Here is a 21,105-nt window from a genome sequence, read left to right on the forward strand (position 1 = left end):
TGTCAGTTATGAACATATACCCAGTTGTTTCCTGGTAACCAATATAAATGGGATAACCTTTCCTGACCTAATAGCACTATTTTAAAAACACACAAACCACCTTTGTATACCTGCCCCCTGTCTGTATGCACATCAGTGTGGTTTTAATATGTTCTCGTGTTTACCCAATAATTAGAATTTTAATTTAGAGGATATCATTGACATTTCTTATTAAGTTCCCCGCGTGACAATTATCCTCAGTTGGCCCATATTTATGAATAATTTGGTCGGTAGATTTGCACAGTTTGACATTTAATAACCCTCACAGTATTCCAACCAATCGGAAAACAGTGCGACTCATCCCAAAGAAAAACTCCATATCCCAGAATGCCTTGCGTCATCTTCAAGCTCTAGCACAGGATAACAGACGTCTTTCAGGAGAATGTAGCGGGTAAATATTTGATGTCTTGTGACCGCTTTCGCATTTAAAAGCCAACGCTACTTACAGGTCAGTCGTTGCAAACATGCTAGAAGTGTAGTATTATCATTTTAAACCTAAGTAATGTGTTTGTTAAAGCTTGATCGCGTCGGAGGGATCGAGGTTATATTAACACAGAATGGAAGAGACCAGACCCTATGTGTTTAGATGCTGAATGTGTATTTAACATATATGTAGCCTATATAAACTCATATTTTGAGTAGTATTGTCTGTAAGGCGATAAAATATCCGATATATTGCTAGTAACTTACCTGCATGTGCCGAATTAGGCTAAGCCTTGCAGTGGGTATTAATATGCCAATTGCAACAAACTGGAGGGAGAGGAGAAGCCGGTTTTATGAATAAATATGTACATTAATGTTTTGATATGGTTTGATGAGTCCTGGTCATTTTTCTGTACGAGAACACAGGCCATTGTTTTATACATATGGAGTCACGATAGGATGTTGAATGTCTTTGGGACTTCATAGGTGCTTGTACATAATGTTACTTATCATTTCCTAGGTTTCCACATAACGTGTTAGCACTATTTTAAATTTGATCAGTCAATTAAGCTTTTTACAGTTACTGACAGACTAATATTTGGTAGTTTATTGGAATTGCCCGTAACTGTGATTTCTGGGGACTGACAAGATTTAGCTTTTCCTATTGTAAACAATAATATGGAGAATTTAAAATGCACATTGCATACATATACATTTTATGCCATGATCCACCTCTTTTTCTAGCTGGCCATTAAAAATGCATTATTGACAATGCAGCCTCAGTCTAGAGCTTTACAATGGTAACATTTGAATGTACGATAGAGACATTTGTAACATGGCAAGGAAAACTGAGAATAGTAACAATAAACTCTGATATTTAACCTATTTGCTTGGCATTTTAGCCGACTGAGATACACATTTTTATTTTTGGAAAAATAAAAATGCACCGATATTAGAGCCCGACCGATAAAGGATTTTAAAGGCCGATACAAATGTTTGTTGGTTTTAAAATAAGATATTCCGATATATCGGCCGTTTTTTTTCCAGAAACGCGCAACAAAACATTAACAGATTTCCCTAATATTAGTTATTTGTAGTTATTTATGAGTTTTAACTAAAATAATATGATAATGCATTTGTTTCTTTTATTGTCTCGTGACCAACTCACCATGAACTCACTTAACCATTGTTCTCTCTGCATGGATCAACTCTGGCTGGATCAGCAGGTTGCAGCATGTATAAAGTACTAGGGACCCAGACTTGAGTAAAAGTACAAGTGCTCTATCAAAAAAGTGACTTGAGTAGAAGTTGAAGAGCTCTTTAAGCACAGTACTTGAGTGAAAGTACTAAAGTATTAAACATGTTTTGTACTTAAGTATTGCAAGTAGTTTTTAAAAAAATATACTACCCAAGTACTGAAAGTAAAAGTACAAGTATTGTGTAATGTAGTTATTCAAGAGAACAGTCAAAAGTTTGAATATAATATTGTTTATATTATTTCAAATGTTTAAGCTAAATGACACTCACAATTCCTTTGGCTGTAGCAGGAGTACAAGGACATGAATCTTCAGATAATTCAGATTAATTTAACTGATATGGAGATAGAGAATTCAGAATTAATGAAATATTAGTCGATATAATGGTAATAGGTAAAGGTAAAAGGTGTTTCAATGAATTTAGGTTTCCTTGTTTCGCGCACACTCGCGCATTCTCTCTCTCTCTCTCGGTCTCTCTCGCGCACTTTGGTTCTCTCTTCGCTTAACATTTGTCCACAACCGCGGCTCATATTTGTGAGTGAGAGGGAGCGAGGGGTCCGCCCTTCACTTTCTCCGATTGGTTTAGACCACGATCTGTGTGTGTTTCTAATCTGTATCACCGCTCCGGCAGTGATAATGTGGGTTTGGAATGATTCGTAACATTTGAGTGTAACGAGTAACTATGCAGCACATAACAAATATATCGAAGTAAAAGTATTAAACTCATCGAAAATATGTACTGAAGTAAAAGTGGAAGTAGGAGAAAAAAATAATGCTTCAGTAGAGTACAGATACTGTCTTTTAGTACTTAAGTACAGTAGTAGTTCTACTTCGTTACTATACATCTCTGGCAGCAAGTATATATATCGCTGCAGCACGGAGACTGCAGGTGGGAGGAGCTTATGCCGCAAGTGGGAGGACCTAATGTCGCAAGTAGGAGGGATTTCAGAAATGTACAAGTAGGAGGAGTTTACGCTTTAAATGGGACGGTGGTGAATCCTCTGGAAGTTTGTACAGCCCACTTGCGGCTAAAGCTCTACCCACTTGCTGATAACCCACCCATTTGCAGCTGGCTCCGACCTCCGTTTATACCCTTTTCGGTTGCAGGATGTGTGACGCGTTATACACGAGTGTTGCCAACAGGGAGGTTGTACAGTGCCCTCTGGTGGAGAAACTATACAACGGCAACACTCATGACATGGTTGAAGGCTGTTTCGTCCGTTTTTTTAAGGCCTTCGAAGCGTCTGCAGCAGACAAGAATTTTCATATGATGTGTGATGCGTTCATATGACGCGCTAAAAACATATTTTGACATGGCGCGTGATGCACATATGTTAACATGACTCCGAACACATATTTTGACATGACAAGCCATACGCATCATGTGCACTTAAAGGAGCATTTCACCCATAGAAACATTAATCTTTATTAAAAGTGTGTCATATTTGTAGTCGAAATGTAACATACATTTAGAATTTGGTGCCTATTTGACCGAGAAAAGGGATGTTTGTAGTCTCACTCCCTTAACAAAGATATTGCACTTCCTTCTTTCAATGATGCAAAATGATGATTTTTACATCATTGAAAGAAGGAAGTGCAACACTGATGTCTGTATTTCTCCTGTCTCGGCGACAACTGAGAAAATGATGCATGATCATTCAAAAACATGACTGGGGTTCTAACTATACAAAGCTTAATGCAAATGGGTGAAGTGTCCCTTTAAAGAAAAGGCGTCACCAGCCGCCACTGGTTATCGGTAATGGCAGAGAAATTTTGGATTAGAGTAGATTCAACTTCATCGTCATTATTCAAGTACAAGGCCATGAAAGGTAGTTTAGGTCTAACCAGAAGTGCAAAAGCAGTATAAAAAATTGGTGCATCAAAATTAAAATAAAAATGCATCTGTATTCTGTTTTCACAAAGAGTCAGAGTAGCTTTATTGTCATTTCAACCATATGAAATGTACACGGTGTAACCAAACAACGGTCAGGATTATGTTGCTACACAGACAACACAAGATGCAGTGAAAAAATTGCGTGTTGTCCTGTAATTATGTTGGTTTCTGCTCTTAATGTTGTTATGGTTTTGAATGAACACTTTAATAGCTGCATGTGATGATCTGTTACGTGTTTGTTATCAGATTTCTCTCATACATGTTTGTTTTCGCAGGTGCTTGACTCTACATTCCTGGCTTGCTGCAGACGTTGGAGCTTGAAAATATAACACACCAAACAAAGACCTAAACCAACATTATGCTATTATAAAAAAATCATCCTCCAAGAGCTGTTTATGCAAATTCTTTGTAGCCTTTTCAGTTTAATGTAGCTTTTTGGAGCACCTTTCGGATGTGGGATCGTTTGAGCTGTTTACCAGTGTTGGAGGAAAGATCCTAATCCCAAATCCTTCTGGAGGGAGCTAAGACACTGCCTGACTCGAAGCTAACCGGATTACCTTCATATTAGATTTGCGAGACGAGAGAAGTACACCTGCTTGAATTTACTAGCAAATACAGGTCACGCTGCTCCGAGTTCATTTGCTTTTCGGATCTCGTATGCGGGACGCCACCTTGAACTGTCAAACTTGGCAGAATTGGCTACCTGAATAGTCTTTTATTGTAGGGCAACTTTACGAACCAAATCCATTCAGACTCAAGGTCGATCGTCCTTGGTTGCAGAAAAGGGACGTGTTGTTCGTGCTTGGCTTTCAGATGTTAATGGAGAAGACTTTGTTTTTTTATGTTTAATACAATATTGCCACAGAAGGACAGTGGAACGCAAGTGCACAAGCAAATCTGTATCACCAATGCCTGAGAAGGCCTCTCAGCCAAGCTGGATCGTAAAGAAAAAAATCGCTTGAGAAAGAGGAGACGTACTAAACTCGACTGATCTCATTCAGGTCCTGTTCTTTTTTCCTGCTTGGTGGAGACCTGCATTCATGCGATGGGTCCTGGGCCAACTCAGACAGGAGCAAGCATTGCTTTGTGAAGGTCTACGTGCAGCCCTGTGAGTGATCCTCACACACACATGCACACAGTAGTAATGAGGAGGTGTATATAGGTGGTGGTTGTGATGTCGCAAAATACCAAAGGCGTTGCTCATGCATATTCATTAAGTGTTTATAAGAAATATTTTACAATTATCAGATTATCAGTATTATTGCTAATTTTCAAGTTGAAACACCTACAAAATCATTTGAACATTATCACATTAAGTTCTTATTTAACTCATTATCTTCATTAAGGAAGCAGTGATCTTTTCTAAACAATTTAAGAGTTCAAATAAATACTTTATTTGTGATGTTTCATTTCATAATTTTATATCAACTAGGGCTGGGTATTGGCAAGGGCCTCCTGATACGATACGTATCATGGGTCATGATGATACAATGTATCACGATACAATACAATACGTTGCATGTTGCGATACATTGCACTACTTTTTCTTTTTTTTATCAAAAATGTAAAAAAAATAGAGCTGAACACCTGGAGCTCTTTGAAAGCTGCAGGTGTTTTTAAATTTTCTGCCATTTTCTCACTCCCTCTAACTTCTGAGACATTGGCCGAATGGCCATATATGGCAGACAACTGGACAGTGACAACTACAGCAGCGGCGGAGGAGGTCGTTTTACGCACACAGAGGGATTTGATGTTTTTAAAATATCGATAGTAGAGATTGAAATATCGATACAGCTAACTATCACAATAGAACGCTGTATCAATATTTTTGCACAGCCCTAATATCAACCATGACAGTCCCGGATTTGTAGGTGAATAAATGCAACTTTTTGTCGATCCAGTGGCAACCTTGGGTACGAATCTGTCATTTATGAAAACAAATCTGCTCTGTCACACTTTATTTTATATTTTATTTTATTTTATTTCTATAGCACTATTTATATTAGGGGTGCACCGACATATTGGCCGATGACGCTTGCTATACTTCTCAATGAATTACGGTGAAATGCCACTACATCCAAAAGCCAGAGGGCGCTCTCATGCAGAAACTCTGCGCTGCAGATGAAGAACCATACACACGCAGCTATGACATGCAGCTCCAGGAAATGGCTTGAGGATATGTTTATATTGCTGTTCTTCAAACCTTTTCAGGTATTTTTATGAAACCGTATTTTTCTGTCTATAAGCCGCATTTTTTTTCATAACTTGGCTGGTGCTGCCTCTTGTAGTCAGTAGGGGTGTAACGATTAACCGTGCAAATGCGCGTTTTCTCAATGAATGAATTTGAATGAATTATGGTGAAATCCCGGCACATCCGATCGCCAGGGGGCGCTCTCGTGCACTCTGTTGATAGTTTTGAAAAGGTTTTTAATCAAGTGAGCCCAAGCATGGTTTTAAGATTTTTAGAAGAAATACATTTGAAACATCTTTTTCAATCTTCATTTGATTTAATTATACTGTAATCTCGCCATGAATATAGCCTTTGAAGCTGGTATGGCGTAAAGAAAGAAAGAAAGAAAGAAAGATATCACTGTTCTGTTTGAATGATTTTTATTTAACAAGTGTAGCTTTTTTAAATGCATGTTATAAATGACTCCGACTCATAATGATTTTAGATTGATAAGGACTTCCTACCGACCAAATGCCGTAGTACACGCACAAGCTGTGGAGGAAACACATAATCTCAGCCTTGCGATTCAATCGATTTGAGACAGGCATTTTTAATGGGACACACGATTAATGGTTACATCCTAGCAGTCAGGTGCGCCTTGTAAGTCGGTATGAATTAATTTTGACATTTATGAGGCAAGAGACAATATTACCGTCTACAGCCACGAGAGTCCGCCATATGCTGCTTTTGTATTTATGTAATTCAATGGATTCAGTAATGTGGAATGACGAGTATGCGAACTTCACACTAGTTGGTTAATTTAGCCTATTCAACCTTCCAGGTAAGTTCTGTATGCTATGGTTTATCGTTTAAATAACTGATAATATTACTGTAACGTACAGACATCTATTCAGTCTGCTGTTGTTTAGTTGAATAACTTGCCTTTCCAGATTAAATGTCTGTTCTTCGGCTTGGATTTAGTGAAATAATTTTCTAAATAAACACCACGTATAGTGCACTGTGACTTATTTCGTCTTAATGACGCATTTTTGAATGATGCAGCTTATACTCTGGTGCGGCTTGTAGTCCGGAAAGTACGGTAATAATGAATATGTATAATGATTATGTTTGACGAGTGTTGCTTTTTCGTATGCATAAACGACTTAAACTAACAGTGATGTCAAATCGATAAGGACTTACTGATTAAAAGCCGTAGTACATAAAATAGCTGTGAATAATATCGGCTGTGCGTTTCAGACTAGTTATCGGCCACGTATTATTAGTGTATATCGGCATTTATCGGTGCACCCCTAATTAACATAGAAGACGATGACAAAAAAACTCTGGAAAAACTGGGAAATTATTATATATATAGTAGGGGTATACATCATAGATTATATAGAATTATTGCAAATTTTATCGTGCTTATAAAGAGATTATAACGTAATAAAATGGTATATACTTTTTCATTGACTATAAAACATACAATACGTGTGTGCACACGGTTGAATGCACAGGCTTGCAAAGCTGTGCAAAATAGTTTGACTCGTACATAAACGTAGACAAACAAATATTTGCATTACGACAAAATGCAATGCATCTCCTCTCCTGGGCTACATACTACATTCTATTGTATGCGCATGCATGACCTACGCATGCAAAGTACGCACGGCAACAGCTGTTTGCATGTGATTTTACTGCAATGATACCTGGCTGTGAAAAAGCCAGAAATGGAAAAGTTGCCCCTGTTGCTTTCTGACCCTTATGACCCTCTGCAAAACATTTAAAGGGCGATTTATAGTCGTGCGTAAGTTCTACGCCGTAGCTAGCTACGGCATAGGCTATCCGTAGTCTGTGCGTAGCCTGACGTGCACCTCGCAAAAATTTTAACACGGCGTCAGTCCTACGCAGACCGCAAGGGCTGTGATTGGTCCACCAGAACCCCTCCCATCAGGTAAAAAAACTGCGTCATAGGTATTGCCGTTTGCGACAGTGAAAACGAAGATGAGCCAAGTTGAGGAGTGATTTAACTCAAACTGCAACAAAAGTCACTGTTTATTTACTTCCATCAATGCTGGTCTTCTCAAATCATACACAAGAAGTTGCTGTTTCTTCTTCATTTATGGGTTAACTTGCCAAGCATCTTCTTCTTTGACGGTCGCGCTGCTACTGTTGTTACACGCGTGGATACTGCCTACCAGCGGTTTGCGCGTGTGTTTACACGTCGACGCGGAGGACGACGCAAACGTATAAATGAAAATCGACGCGGAACCTACGCACGACTATAACGAGCCCTTAATATGACATTCAACATCTAGATCACCTGCTGTTATAATACAGACTAATTAAAATTCCTGTAAAACAACAAGTAGGTTAATTGTGTTCCTGTAGCTCAATTGGTAGAGAATTGCATTAGCAGCGCAAAGTCTTGGGTTCAAACCCCAGAGATCACACATCACATACTAATAAACTGTATAGAGCTTGAATACACAGTAAGTTGCATCTGCCAAATACATAAATGTAGATACCTATTCACCTATACAAGCTGTTTATAAAGTGTTGGAGATGAAATTGGACATGTCACTATTGTAAATGATGCCTATGCACGCACACACTCAAAGGCTATGCCGGAGGGACAGTAGATTCTCTGTCTGGGTTCCCGCTGTTTTGAACCTGTGTTGTTCTTTTCTTCCCTCTTTCTTTCGCCGTCCCCTTGGGTTTAAATGCTGGAGGACAAGGGCCACTTTGAAAGAGGCTGGAATTGGCTGTAGTTCGGTTGCAGTTCACAGACCGTGGGTCGGATCTTGCTGATCAGTGCCCCCTGTGTATACACACACACCAATCCCATGAGCCCCCGTTCTAGAAATACAGAGCTCTATGGGGTGGCATTAAAGGATTTTTTAGGCAACTCTGCACTTTGGGGGTCAAACTTTTCTGTCAGTCAAAGAGAAGACTGCAAATGTGAATTCTTTCCTTTTCGCTTTCTCTGCCCTCAGCATTAACATCGGCCAGATAAGCGGAGAAGGATGAAACTGAAGAAGCAGGTGACCGTCTGCGGAGGGGCCATCTTCTGTGTGGCCGTCTTCTCTCTCTATCTGATGCTGGACAGAGTCCAGCACGATCCGGCGAGGAGACAGAACGGAGGAAATTTTCCAAGGGTAAGCTGACCATTGTGTTTCTTAAATGCATTGTTCTCCTATAAATTCCCTTTTTCCCTGGATTGCATTTTTTTGCTGTGGTGTTGCTGTGTGGGTTTGTTTGAATGGCTCCATTTATCAAAGCCTAGGTGTTTTTTTGGTTCTGGCTGACTTTAGCTAATTAATTTCTAGATTAACTAGAGAAGATCTCTTGCTGTGAGGATTGGGCTTTTTGCCCTGCGAACCAATGTCTTTGGTAAATTAAAAAAACGACAACAAACAACTAATGATTAGAAATGGTGGTGGTGTTTTGAAAATGTTTTCCATTAAGGGATGTAGTTCACAGTGTTTGATGTACGTACACTGCAGAAATGACTTTCTTGCTTGGTGTTTATGTCTTGTTTTCGGTCCAAATATCTAGAAGTTCTTAAATCGGGACTTATTTTCTTCATGAGCGAAATGGCCTAAGAAAATTAGTCTAGTTTTTAGACAAAAAAATACACAATTTAAGTGAATTTGTGCTTAAAACAAGCAAAAATATATTCTTGAATGACTTTTTTCTTAAACGCTTCAACTTATTTCAAGATTTTTTTTCTTACCCCATTTATTGCTGTTTTTTTGCTTGTTTTAAGCACACATTCAGTTAAATTATATATTTTTTTGTCTAAAAACTAGATTTTTTCTTAGGTAATTTTGCTTAAGAAAATACATCTTAGTTTAAGAATTTTTAGGTATTTGTACTGAAAACAAGACAACAATACTAAGTAAGAAAGTCATTTTTTTGCAGTGTATTGTAAGCTTTTGGGGAAATACACTGTTAGAAGGTAGGGTTAAAGATAGGGCTGGGTATCGATTCAGATGTTCCAGATCGATTCAATTTAGAATCACAAGCTACCAAATCGATTAGATTTAGATTCAATTTTCGATTTCGGTTCTCGGGTCGGTTTTTATACTCGGTTCTCGATTCAACTCAATAAATATAGATTAAATACAAATACTATATTAATAAAAAAGAACAGTGAACAGCAGTTTACAAGTGGGTAATTAATAAAAAGAAATTAAAAGCCACAACACTATCGCCGTCGTCTTGCTTGTGAAATCTAAAATGCTTCCATACTTCTGACTTTTTATGTGAAGGTGGCATCAACGTCGATAAAGCACATGAAACTGCCATTTAAGCACTGAATGAATAAATGACAGGCTTGCCTCTCGCTCCTTGGTAACATCACGCAAGCCAAAAAAGAGGGTGACATCTAGTGAAGAAGACTAGTAATTAGATTAACGTTAATCTTACGTTCAATGTTTGCGGAAATAAATATAAAATTATTTCAACATATCGGTGTGTAAGTGTGTATTAGTACATTTTAACGATATGCAAAGGGTACAAACCTTAAAGTAAATGATGAGCGAGTTATCATCTCCAACATGAATCTCTTTTCTTGGACTTCAACAAAACACATGGATTGTAGGCAACAGTTTACTTCCTGGGCCTGTTGACGTAGACAAGATCGACATTATCATAATTCCTCCCTCTTCTGAATCACAGCCTGTAAAGGGGTTTTCACACTGCGCTTAACCCTGGGTTATCTTCATTCTAAACCCTGCTTTTAACCCTGGGTTAAGGAGCGTTTCACACCTGTAATTTGAAAGCGGTGTTAGCACCGCTTTTTACCCAGGGTTATGAAACCCTGCTCTGGAGCAGGGTTAGCACCGCATTTGTGGTGTTAACCCTGCATTGTGGTGCCAAACGCATGCAGTGTGAAACGAAGCAGGGTTAGAATGTTATGATTCGAATTAAACACAGTTGAAGTAGCTAATCAAGGCTTGATAATTACAGACAGGTGTGTTGAAACTGGGTTGGAGACTCCTGACCCAGGGTTTAGGAATGCACAGTGTGAAACGTCAAATTATGAATACCCAGGGTTATCTCTTAACCCCTGGTTAAGTTTGAACAGTGTGAAACATGAAAAAAATAACCCAGGATTCCATTAACCCTGGGTTTAGAATAACCCAGGGTTAACAATTTCAGGTGTGAAAAGCCCTTAAGTTAACTTCTGTTAGCATTGCATTGTGACCAAATCTTTCAAACATGGTAAGGAGCGTCACATTTCCGGCTGATTTCAGAGGTATTCAGGGCAATTACAACGTACAGATTAGCTGGCCAATCGGGGACACATAATGTGTTTTTTGAACCATAAACCATGCAAACACATTGTGTTATACCAAATACACAAAATAACGTTGTTTTTTTAGCAATGAAATAGGTGCTCTTTAAAAAATGGTCCTTAGCGGTTACTGGGACATTACCCTTTAAAAGGTCCTAACATATGTGTACATTTGGTACCAGTATAAACCTTTGAGGTACTAATTTGAAATAGTATGTACTACCTAATACAAACCATTTTGCTAGGGCAAGTGTAGTGCATATTATGCATTTGTATTCCTGTAACTCAATGGGTTAAGCATTGCATTAGCAACACATGGGTTTGATACTAGAAAAACACTGAATGCCTAATATGAGATTTTGGTTTTGGTCCACAAGTCATCCTGCATTATTTGTGCTATATCTGAGATATGAATGGTACCTCAAGCTTGTTGTGGAAAGGCACTCTATCAATTTTCTAAGCAATCGGACTATGGACGGAACCCAAACATCATAGACATTTGGGTTTCGTTCATAATCACATAGCTACACCCTGGCAACCACCACCCATAGACCCCTATTATTGTGGCAGAGATGTGTACATTTCTTTAGAAAATGTCGCACTACAGTTTGTTGGTAAAAGGTAGATATGTTACAGATCAGACGTTTCATCCTGTGTGTTGTCTCTCCTATAGTGATCAGGTCAGCTTTGATGCTGTATGCCAGTGGTCGTACCCGTAGATAGATGACCCCCTCCTCCCCTCTTTGGTTTTTCAGAGCCAGATCTCGGTGTTACAGAACCGCATCGAACAGCTCGAGCAGCTCCTGGAGGAGAACCATCAGATCATCAGCCACATCAAAGACTCAGTTCTGGAGCTCACCGACACGGGGGCCGTCTCTCCCAGCGGGCACCTACCTTTCCGCAGTGCCAACGGCTCCTGGGTGTTGCCCTTTGACGGCAGGCCCACTTTTCTATCCGTCAAGCCGCAGGACTGCCAGTTCGCTCTGGGACGCAGAAGCCAGACTGACCTGCAGGTAAGAGTAAGAAATGAGTCTTGGTCAGGCAGAATTGTTTTAATTCAGTTTCTGTTTTTTTGCTGATAGGAATCTCATCTAAAATAATACTATAACACATTTAGGAATCTGCAATGTTTGACTTTGACTTGCCAGAGACAAAATTAGTAGTGTTCGTCTGATCATGTGATCTTAATATGGTGGGCTCCATAAGGGGGAAGAATTTGGTTGTGGCTAGAAGGGATACAGCAACGGACAAAATCTTGTGACATCTCGCCAGATGAGCTGTGTTTTTATCCCAATCCTACCCCCAAACCTAATCCTAAACCCAACATTTCATGGGATTTAGGCCGTTGTTGTATCCTATCAGCCAGAATTACTATTTTCATCCTAATTTTACCCCTAAATCCAACATCTCGCAAGATTAGGGGCCTAGCTGTATCCCATCTAGCCAGAACTGAAGAAATTGGAAAAAGGGGAACAAATTACTCAGGTTTGCTATTTTTATAACATTTTTGGATTTTTTACATACTTCACAAAGATTTAAATGTAAAGGACATAAATATTTTTATCACATAGAAAAAAGACATGACAAGTTATAAAAAAGTGACTTTTAGTCAAAGCTTTTCCATTGGGAATGTTGTTGTGCTTCAGGCTGTCACACCTACACTGAATACAGTTCTTGTGTCATCTGTCAATCATATCAAGATGTCATGAGACCCGGTTTGTTTATTAAGAGCTCCACAACATGACCAGAGATGGGATATCTATGTTAAATTCTCTGACAGCTGTGAAACTTTGAGAATTGTGGTACAGTTATGAAGCCATCACGACCGAACCAATTGAGACCAGCAGAACGTTTTCATTACCTATCTCAGTATTGCTCGATGGTACTTCTGTCTATCTAGATGCTGGATGTTTACTCGCTGCTCAGCTTTGATAATGTGGACGGCGGTGTTTGGAAGCAAGGCTTTGAGATCACCTACGACCCCAACGAGTGGGATGAAGAACCATTGCAAGTGTTTGTGGTCCCTCATTCTCATAATGATCCAGGTAAAGTTTGAATTTTCATCCATTCACACAGGGGTGGTTTCCCAGACAGGGCTTCAGTCTAGTACTATGAACATATAACCAATCATATTCAACACAGTTGGATCAGTAGTTTGAGTCATAGATGTGTCTGGATGCCACATAGACCCGGCGTTGAAACGATTGCAGCACTTTAAAATTAGTGCTGCAAACCCAAAGTTCTCTTGTGCAATGTGTAAAGCCGAACTTAGTTATGTGTCTGAAACTGCCAAATGTAGCATCTGTTTAAATATATATCTATGGTCCGAGGTGGTGCAAAAGAGTCGAGGTGGGGACTAATTTGCATATTTATATCTATGGTCCGAGCTGTGCGATTGAGTAGAGGCGGTAAACTGATAGCTTGCACCGACATATTTTAAAATATGTGACAATAAACTTTAAAGTCCCTGTTCTTTCAGTGTTTTTGAAGCTTTGATTGTGTTTACATTGAGCAATATAACATGTGTTAATGTTTCATGTTTAGAAAAATTTGGTATTTTTCACACAATTTACTTATCTGTATACCGTTGATTTCACTGTCCTAAAAACAGGCTGTTGTCTTCCTTGTTCTATGAAGTCCCTCCTTCAGAAATACATAACGAGTTCTGATTGTGTAGTTTGTTTAGTGTGTTGTGATTCGACAGCAGCTTAGCAGAGCTGTTTGAGCTAAGCTGGTGACTGACATATTCCTGTGGGCGTTAAGTTTAGTCAAAAAACTGACGTCATTAAAGCTGGAAGTAGAGGGTCCAAACTGGCCGTTCGCTGTAGGTTTTGAAAGGGGAATTCTGTTAAAGGAAATATATCGCCTGGCAGTGAACTTTGACATTTATCATTTTTGCAGGTATTATTTATGCTCTAACAGCAACATTACACACTAACTAAAGTTGGAAAAATGGGATCAGAAAGAACGTGACCTTTAAAGTTGTCCAAATAAAGTAACTTGATTACCCAATATACTATGATTTTTTTTTGGCACAAAAGAAAATTTGATAATTTTGACCCATACAATGGATTGTTGCTATGACTACAAATATACCCATGTGACTTGTTTTTGGACTGGTTTTGTGGTCCAGGGTCACATATGTCAATGACATTGTTTTGTCTTAATACACACATCAGTAATGTTTTTTGTAAGGTATGTTTGTAAAAACTACTTAAATATCCTAATATTGTTAAGGCCTAGACCTGAATTAACCTAAACGCTGTCCACGAAACTGCCCCTTAGTGTTGTAAAATGTTGACACATTAACCTCTGACATAATGATACATTTTATCATTCGTAAGCTAATAAGAATCTTAAAGGGACACTCCACTTTTTTTGAAAATATGCTCATTTTCCAGCTCTGCTAGAGTTAAATATGATTTTTAACGTTTTGGAATTCATTCAGCTGATCTCCGGGTCTGGCGCTAGCACTTTTAGCATAGCTTAGCGCAATCCATTGAATCTGATTAGACCATTAGTATCGCGCTAAAAAATAACCAAAGTGTTTCGATATTTTTTCATATTTGAGACTTGACTCTTCTGTAGTTACGTTGTGTATTGGGACCGACAGAGAATTGAAAGTTGTGATTTTCTGGGCCGATATGGCTAGGAACTATGCGCCATTCTGGCGTGGTAATCAGGGACTTTGCTGCCGTAACATGGCTGCAGCTGGCGTAGTGATATTACACACTACCCAAAAAGGGGACTATTTTTGGGCAGTGCATAATATCATTACGCCTGCTGCAGCCATGTTACAGCAGCAAAGTCACTGATATTACGCCAGTTTGAGAGTATAGTTTCTAGCCATATCTGCCTAGAAAATCGCAACTTTTAATTTTCTGTCGGTCTTAGTACACGACATAACTACAGAAGAGTCAAGTTTTAAATAGGAAAAATATCGAAACGTTTTGGTTATTTTTTAGCGCGATGCTAATGGTCTAATCAGATTCAATGGATTGTGTTAAGCTATGCTAAAAGTGATAGCACCAGACCCGGAGATCAGCTGAATGGATTCCCAAACGATAAGAATCAAATGTTTAAATCTAGGGAGCTGGAAAATGAGCCTTTTTTTTAAAAGTGGAATGTCCCTTTAAGCTATATAAGTTTCAATCTTTATTCTGTCATTGACGCAGCACCCGCAATCGAACCACCAGTGCAGTTTATTGAAAGATTCGTGCAGGTAAACTGGGTCATTTACTCGGCTTGCCGTTTTGCAGCATTGGCACAATTTACACAGCACCTCAGGCAAACCTTCACGAAAACTAAATTAGTTCCACCCACTGGACAGATACATCTGCAAACCTTTTTGCACACCTCTTGGCATGTGTGATCCTGCCGATAAAAACCCATCTGAAGTCATTTTTAGTGACTTGACTGTTTTCTACATAAAATCTTGCATAATGTAATATAACCTTGACAACTTTAATATAAAGTAAGGTCATTTCAACGATTGATATTAAAGTAAAATTATAAATGACTGAAATCAAACTTTGATGATCATAATCTCAAAATTAAATGAAGACTTTAGGCTGTATTTCAAGGTCGTATGACCTAGAAGTCAGTGACCCAGTTCCTTGTTGTTTTATTTGGGTCGACAACTTGTCATTAGGCTGTGAAGCATTGTGTGGTTAATGCGTATTGAGTGTTGAACTTATAATTTACTTCAATAATGAGCAGATGGTGTTATTTTGATGAAGTTGTTCATTGGGGACTGAAATGCTGCAGAATAGCTATGGTTGCTTTGAAAGTTTTTTAGTGTAGTCAGTCAATGATATCAATTTGTAGGTCAACAGTAGACAAATACAAAATTCCTGTTTATTTTATTTAGTTTTTTTATCTCATTCTCATATACTGAATAAAGTTAATACTGTATTTCTTTTGTAACAGGATGGGTCAAGACATTTGACAAGTATTATAACGATCAGACTCAGCATATTTTAAACAACATGGTGGTGAAGCTGGCAGAAGACCCTCGCAGGAAATTTATTTGGTCTGAAATTTCCTTTTTCGCCAAGTGGTGGGAAAGCGCTGACGTCCACAAACAAGAAGCAATGCGCAAGTCAGTACATTTTTTTCTTTGCTTGATTTAATTCATTAATCTACTCAATCAAATAATCTGCAGGAAGTTTAATAAAGCCATCTGCTCTGGTACATCACTCTTGTTGTTTTATTAAAGGGATAGTTCAGCCAAAAATGAAAATTACCCCATGATTTACTCACCCTCAAGCCGTCCTCGATGCAAATGATTATCCTTTTCAGACGAACACAATTGAAGATAAATTAGAAAATGTCCGCTGTCCAAGCTTTATAATGGTAGTAAATGGTGCTTCTGATTTGAAGCCCAAAAATGTCCATCCTTCCTTCACAGAAGTAATCCACACAGCTCCAGTGGGTTTGCGAAAATCAGTGTGATTTTGTAAGAAAAATATCAATATTTAAAGATACAGTTTGTATTATTTTCGCCGATGGATGGCGCCAGATCAAACAACAACAATGATGTTGTTTACTGACGCTCTGAAGCAGCGTGGAATTATGGGATTTGTAGTCTTTAACTCAACCGCTGATGGCCATCAATCAGACGAGAACGAGAAATCACGTTGATGGATAAGGTAATCAAGTCTTATAAATGTTGCGTTTGATGACATCGTTTATTTCATTATGTAAGTTTATATGTGATGTTCAAAACGAAATTTTCAGTCATAGATATTACAGTATTAGTCCAAATTCGATGGTTAAAGGCGGAGTCCACGATGTTTGAAAAACGCGTTGGAAAAGGAGACGGGCCGACTACCAAAACACACTTATAGCCAATAAAATCAAATCAAATGCCGGTTTGCGTATGTGTGGGACGGGTCTATCAACAGAAGGTCCAGATTCTATTGGGGTAGGGGCGTGTTTGTTTAGGTGATTTCAAATATCAACATTGGCTTTCAAACATCATGGACTCCGCCTTTAACACAGCACAGAAATAAGTTTTCAACTTACAATCTACAATGATTTTTCACATAATGTATTGAGAGTACAAATCTTATTGTGAAGTGTCTTAAAATGACCATTTATATTGCTGTACAATACCTTTGATGTGCATATCGTCTGCAGGAAGACGCGCTGATTACAATCTACACACTAATGTTGTGATCAATATAATAGCATACGTTTTTTGAAGGGTTACGAATCAAAACAACTCACCCATCGCGTAAAACACAAGCAGGATCAGAATCTCACAATACCTTTGATGTGCATATCGTCCGCGGGAAGACGTGCTGATTACAATCGACACACTAATGTTGTGATTAATATAATAGCATACGTTTTTTGAAATGTTGCGAATCAAAACAACTCATCCATCGCGTAAAACACAAGCAGGATCAGAATCTCGGCCTAGTTAAATGTTGTCGTGAAGCTCTCTCCATCCAGATAATGCAACAACAAATTGATCCTCCCTCGTTTTGTTCCAAACTCTTCTTGGGTCGTTTGGGTGGCCCGTACGCTAACAGGAGCTGACACAACCAGCGGCAGACGGTACAGAGTTATCCATAAGTCCATAAGCAAGCGCATAGTTCCGCATTGTCCACGACACTGGCTGCGTCAGAAAACTCAAGGCAGTGAGGACTGTGAGGACTTGTTGCCTCGCAGCCTCATGAGGAAATGACTTCGGCCTCGGAGGCCTGAAGGCCGCTCAGAGAAAGGCTTTCCGACGCACTTCAAAGCCAGCGTGTTTGAAATATGAACAGAGAGCGCCTTTGTGATAACTAATCACATATTTGAAAACTACAATACTAATTTCTCGCTAGAAATGCAATTAAAATGTGAAAATATACGTTTATTTACACTAAAATTGTGCTCCAGTCGCTTCCTTGGCCGCCAATTTATTTTTTAGAGCTCGACCAGTGTTATCATGTGGGTTACGTCAGTAAAGGCGGTGACAAAGGGTCACAAGGATATTAACGTCATTGACAGGAGACTGCACTGCCCCGTGTCAATGTTTTTAATGGAAATTTTCTCACGATTTACAAGTAGTTGAAAACATTACAGGTATTGATAGTAATCAGCTGGATAAAATATATAACACTGGCCTAGTGGTTTTTGGACATTTTACTGCAAATATCTTACAAATTGCACCTTTAATACTTAAAAAACTAAAATAACTAGCTTTCAATAACGACCAGTGCGTGTTTACAAGAGAGTGCGTTGCCAGTGTAAGACAAAGCATAAGACATAATAGCGTACGAGGCGTGTGGGGCGTAGCTTACGAGGTGTGTGGGGGTAGCGTAAGAGGCATGTGGGGCGTGGCATACTAGACGTGTGGGGCAGGCATACAAGGCACTTGGGGCGTAGCGTGGCGTTTGGTGCGTAGCGTACGAGGCGTGTGGGTCGGAGCGTAAAAGGCGTAGCATATGAGGCATTTGGGGTGTAGCATATGAGGCGTTTGGGGCGTAGCATACGAGCCGTGTGGGGCGTAGCGTAAAACGCGTAGCATTTGAGGCGTTGGGTGACGTAGCTTATGAGGAGTGTGGGGTGCAGCGTACGAGGTGTGTGGGGCGCAGCGTACGAGGCGTGTGGGGTGCAGCGTACGAGGCATGTGGGAGGCAGGGTACGAGGCGTGTGGGGGAGGCGAACAAGGCACTTGGGGCGTAGCGTAACATATGAGGCGCGTGGGGCGTAGCGTAGCGTAGCATAACGGGCGTTTGGGGCGTAGCATATGAGGCGTTTGGGGCGTAGCATATGAGGCGTTTGGGGCGTAGCATATGAGGCGTTTGGGGCGTAGCATATGAGGCGTTTGGGGCGTAGCATATGAGGCGTTTGGGGCGTAGCATATGAGGCGTTTGGGGCGTAGCATATGAAGCGTTTTGGTTGTAGCATATGAGGCGTTTGGGGCGTAGCATACGAGCCGTGTGGGGCGGAGTGTAAAAGGTGTAGCATGTGAGGCGTTTGGGAAGCAGCGTACAAGGCGTGTGGGGCGTAGCGTAAAACGCGTAGCATATGAGGCGTTTGGTGACGTAGCTTACGAGGCGTGTGGGGTGCAGCGTACGAGGCGTGTGTGGGGCAGCGCACGAGGCGTGTGGGGCGCAGTGTAAAAGGGAAAGCATATGAGGCGTTTGGGGCGTAGCATACGAGCCGTGTGGGGCGTAGTGTAAAAGGCGTAGTATATGAGGCGTTTGGTGCGTAGCATACGAGCCGTGTGGGGCGTAGTGTAAAAGGCGTAGTATATGAGGCGTTTGGTGCGTAGCATACGAGCCGCGTGGGGTGTAGCTTAAAATGCGTAGCATATGAGGCGTTTGGGGCCTAGCATATGAGGCGTTTGGGGCGTAGCATACGAGCCGTGTGGGGCGCAGTGTAAAAGGCGTAGCATATGAGGCGTTTGGGGCGTAGTGTACGAGGCGTGTGGGGTGTAGTGTAAAATGCGTAGCATATGAGGCATTTGGTGACTTAGCTTACAAGGTGTGTGGGGCGCAGTTTACGTGGCGTGTGGGGCACGGCTTACGAGGCGCGGCGTACGAGGCGTGTAGGGCGCGGCGTACGAGGCGTGGTGGAGATGAGACGAGACGCTATGCCTTACTCCAAACCCGCACTCTCTCGTAAATGTTGTGTCAGTCATTACCGGAAGATTTTTTTTTAGTTTGTAAAGTATACATATTGATATTTATCTTACGAAAATGTATCAGTTGCCCTCAGAAAGCCTTCATTTACCAACTGAAACTGAGTGAATAACTTCTAGGAAGGATGGATGTACTTTTTGGGCTTCAAAATCAGTAGCACCATTTAATACCATTTTTAAGCTTGGAACAGCCAGGATATTTTCTAATAACTTCTAAAAAAATTTGATACACTGATAATGGATAATCATATGCATATTGAGGGTGAGTAAATCATGGGGTTATTTTCAATTTTGGCTGAACTATCCCTTTAAGAGATGTCAGATGGATGTGGAATCTCTAAAGCTCTTTGTGAGATTTGTCTGAATTCTTTCTTTTAGGCTGATCCTCGGTGGACAGGTGGAGATGGTGACAGGAGGTTGGGTCATGACGGATGAGGCCACCGCTCACTATTTTGCCATGATCGATCAACTCATTGAAGGCCATCAGTGGCTGGAGCAAAATCTAGGTATAAACTTATTGAGCCTTGGTGTTGCTGTTGGAGACTTACGGTCCCACTCTCCCAATAATTTAATGATTAAGTTCTGTCATTAAAAAAAATGGGAGGGGGTTGCTACTTTGTAAAGACGACGTAAATCCATGTGTGGTGTTTTAGGTGTGATCCCTCGATCGGCCTGGGCAGTGGATCCATTTGGTCACAGTGCCACAATGCCTTACTTGCTTAAACGGGCCAACCTGACCAGCATGCTGATCCAGAGGATCCATTACTCCATCAAGAAGCATTTTAGTGCTACACGGAGCCTTGAGTTCATGTGGAGGCAGGCATGGGGTGAGAGCTCTTTTTTTAGAAAACGTAGTTATAGAAAGATTTATTGCTTTTCTCATCATTGTAAAATGAACGTTAGAAAGGCTTTAAATGTCTAACGAAGGTTTCCGAAATCGCAAACCTTTGGCAAATGCTCTTGAAAGCTTTGCCAAGGAGTCGAGCCAAACCCAATTTTGTAGGGCTTATTTATTTAATTTCCTTTATTTCCAGATCCAGAATCGGGCACGGATATGTTCTGCCACATGATGCCGTTTTACAGCTACGATGTGCCTCACACCTGCGGTCCCGACCCAAAGATCTGCTGCCAGTTTGACTTCAAGAGACTCCCGGGCAGTAGAGTCAACTGCCCATGGAAGGTGCCACCCCGAGCCATCACGGATGCCAACGTAGCAGAGAGGTGAGGCTGATAAATGAGGGGTTGAATTTGATTTGGTGGAGTTAAGCTAGCGAACGAATGTAGGTTAATTTCCTGTGTTGGTCAATAAAATCTTGCTGGCACCAGCTGTGTCACAACATGGGTTGTGTTTGAATTCGGTCCAAATCCATTTATGCTTTG

General features: G+C 40.3%; 2 protein-coding genes across 6 annotated transcripts in view; one reads left to right on the top strand and one right to left on the bottom strand.

The window, feature by feature from the left end:
* Nucleotides 1-286: 286 nt before the first annotated feature.
* Nucleotides 287-21,105, top strand: part of man2a2 (mannosidase, alpha, class 2A, member 2) — a 40,040-nt gene continuing 19,221 nt past the window's right edge. For 3 of the 4 annotated variants that reach the window (XM_055192975.2, XM_055192972.2, XM_055192974.2), the window contains exons 1-9: nt 350-487; nt 3,888-4,720; nt 8,779-8,940; nt 11,840-12,097; nt 12,985-13,129; nt 16,014-16,185; nt 20,104-20,231; nt 20,379-20,552; nt 20,760-20,946. In XM_055192975.2, coding sequence (XP_055048950.1) covers nt 8,809-8,940; nt 11,840-12,097; nt 12,985-13,129; nt 16,014-16,185; nt 20,104-20,231; nt 20,379-20,552; nt 20,760-20,946 — 1,196 coding nt within the window. In that variant the 5' untranslated portion in view covers nt 350-487; nt 3,888-4,720; nt 8,779-8,808. Of the gene's footprint in view, nt 488-3,887; nt 4,721-8,778; nt 8,941-11,839; nt 12,098-12,984; nt 13,130-16,013; nt 16,186-20,103; nt 20,232-20,378; nt 20,553-20,759; nt 20,947-21,105 lie in introns of all 4 variants that reach the window. The other variant, XM_055192973.2, reaches the window with a different exon arrangement.
* furinb (furin (paired basic amino acid cleaving enzyme) b) overlaps nt 11,832-21,105 on the bottom strand; it is a 208,944-nt gene continuing 199,670 nt past the window's right edge. Inside the window, exons 16-17 of one of the 2 annotated variants that reach the window (XR_012370017.1) lie at nt 11,979-12,091; nt 11,832-11,887 (exon numbers count right to left, since the gene is read on the bottom strand). Coding sequence is in view for 1 of the 2 variants with exons in the window: in XM_073868537.1 (XP_073724638.1) it covers nt 12,042-12,091 (50 nt within the window). In the remaining variant the exon portion in view is untranslated. Of the gene's footprint in view, nt 12,092-21,105 lie in introns of both variants that reach the window. The other variant, XM_073868537.1, reaches the window with a different exon arrangement.

Source organism: Misgurnus anguillicaudatus, chromosome 6 (assembly GCF_027580225.2).
Source record: "Misgurnus anguillicaudatus chromosome 6, ASM2758022v2, whole genome shotgun sequence".
Taxonomy (NCBI): Eukaryota; Metazoa; Chordata; class Actinopteri; order Cypriniformes; family Cobitidae; genus Misgurnus; species Misgurnus anguillicaudatus.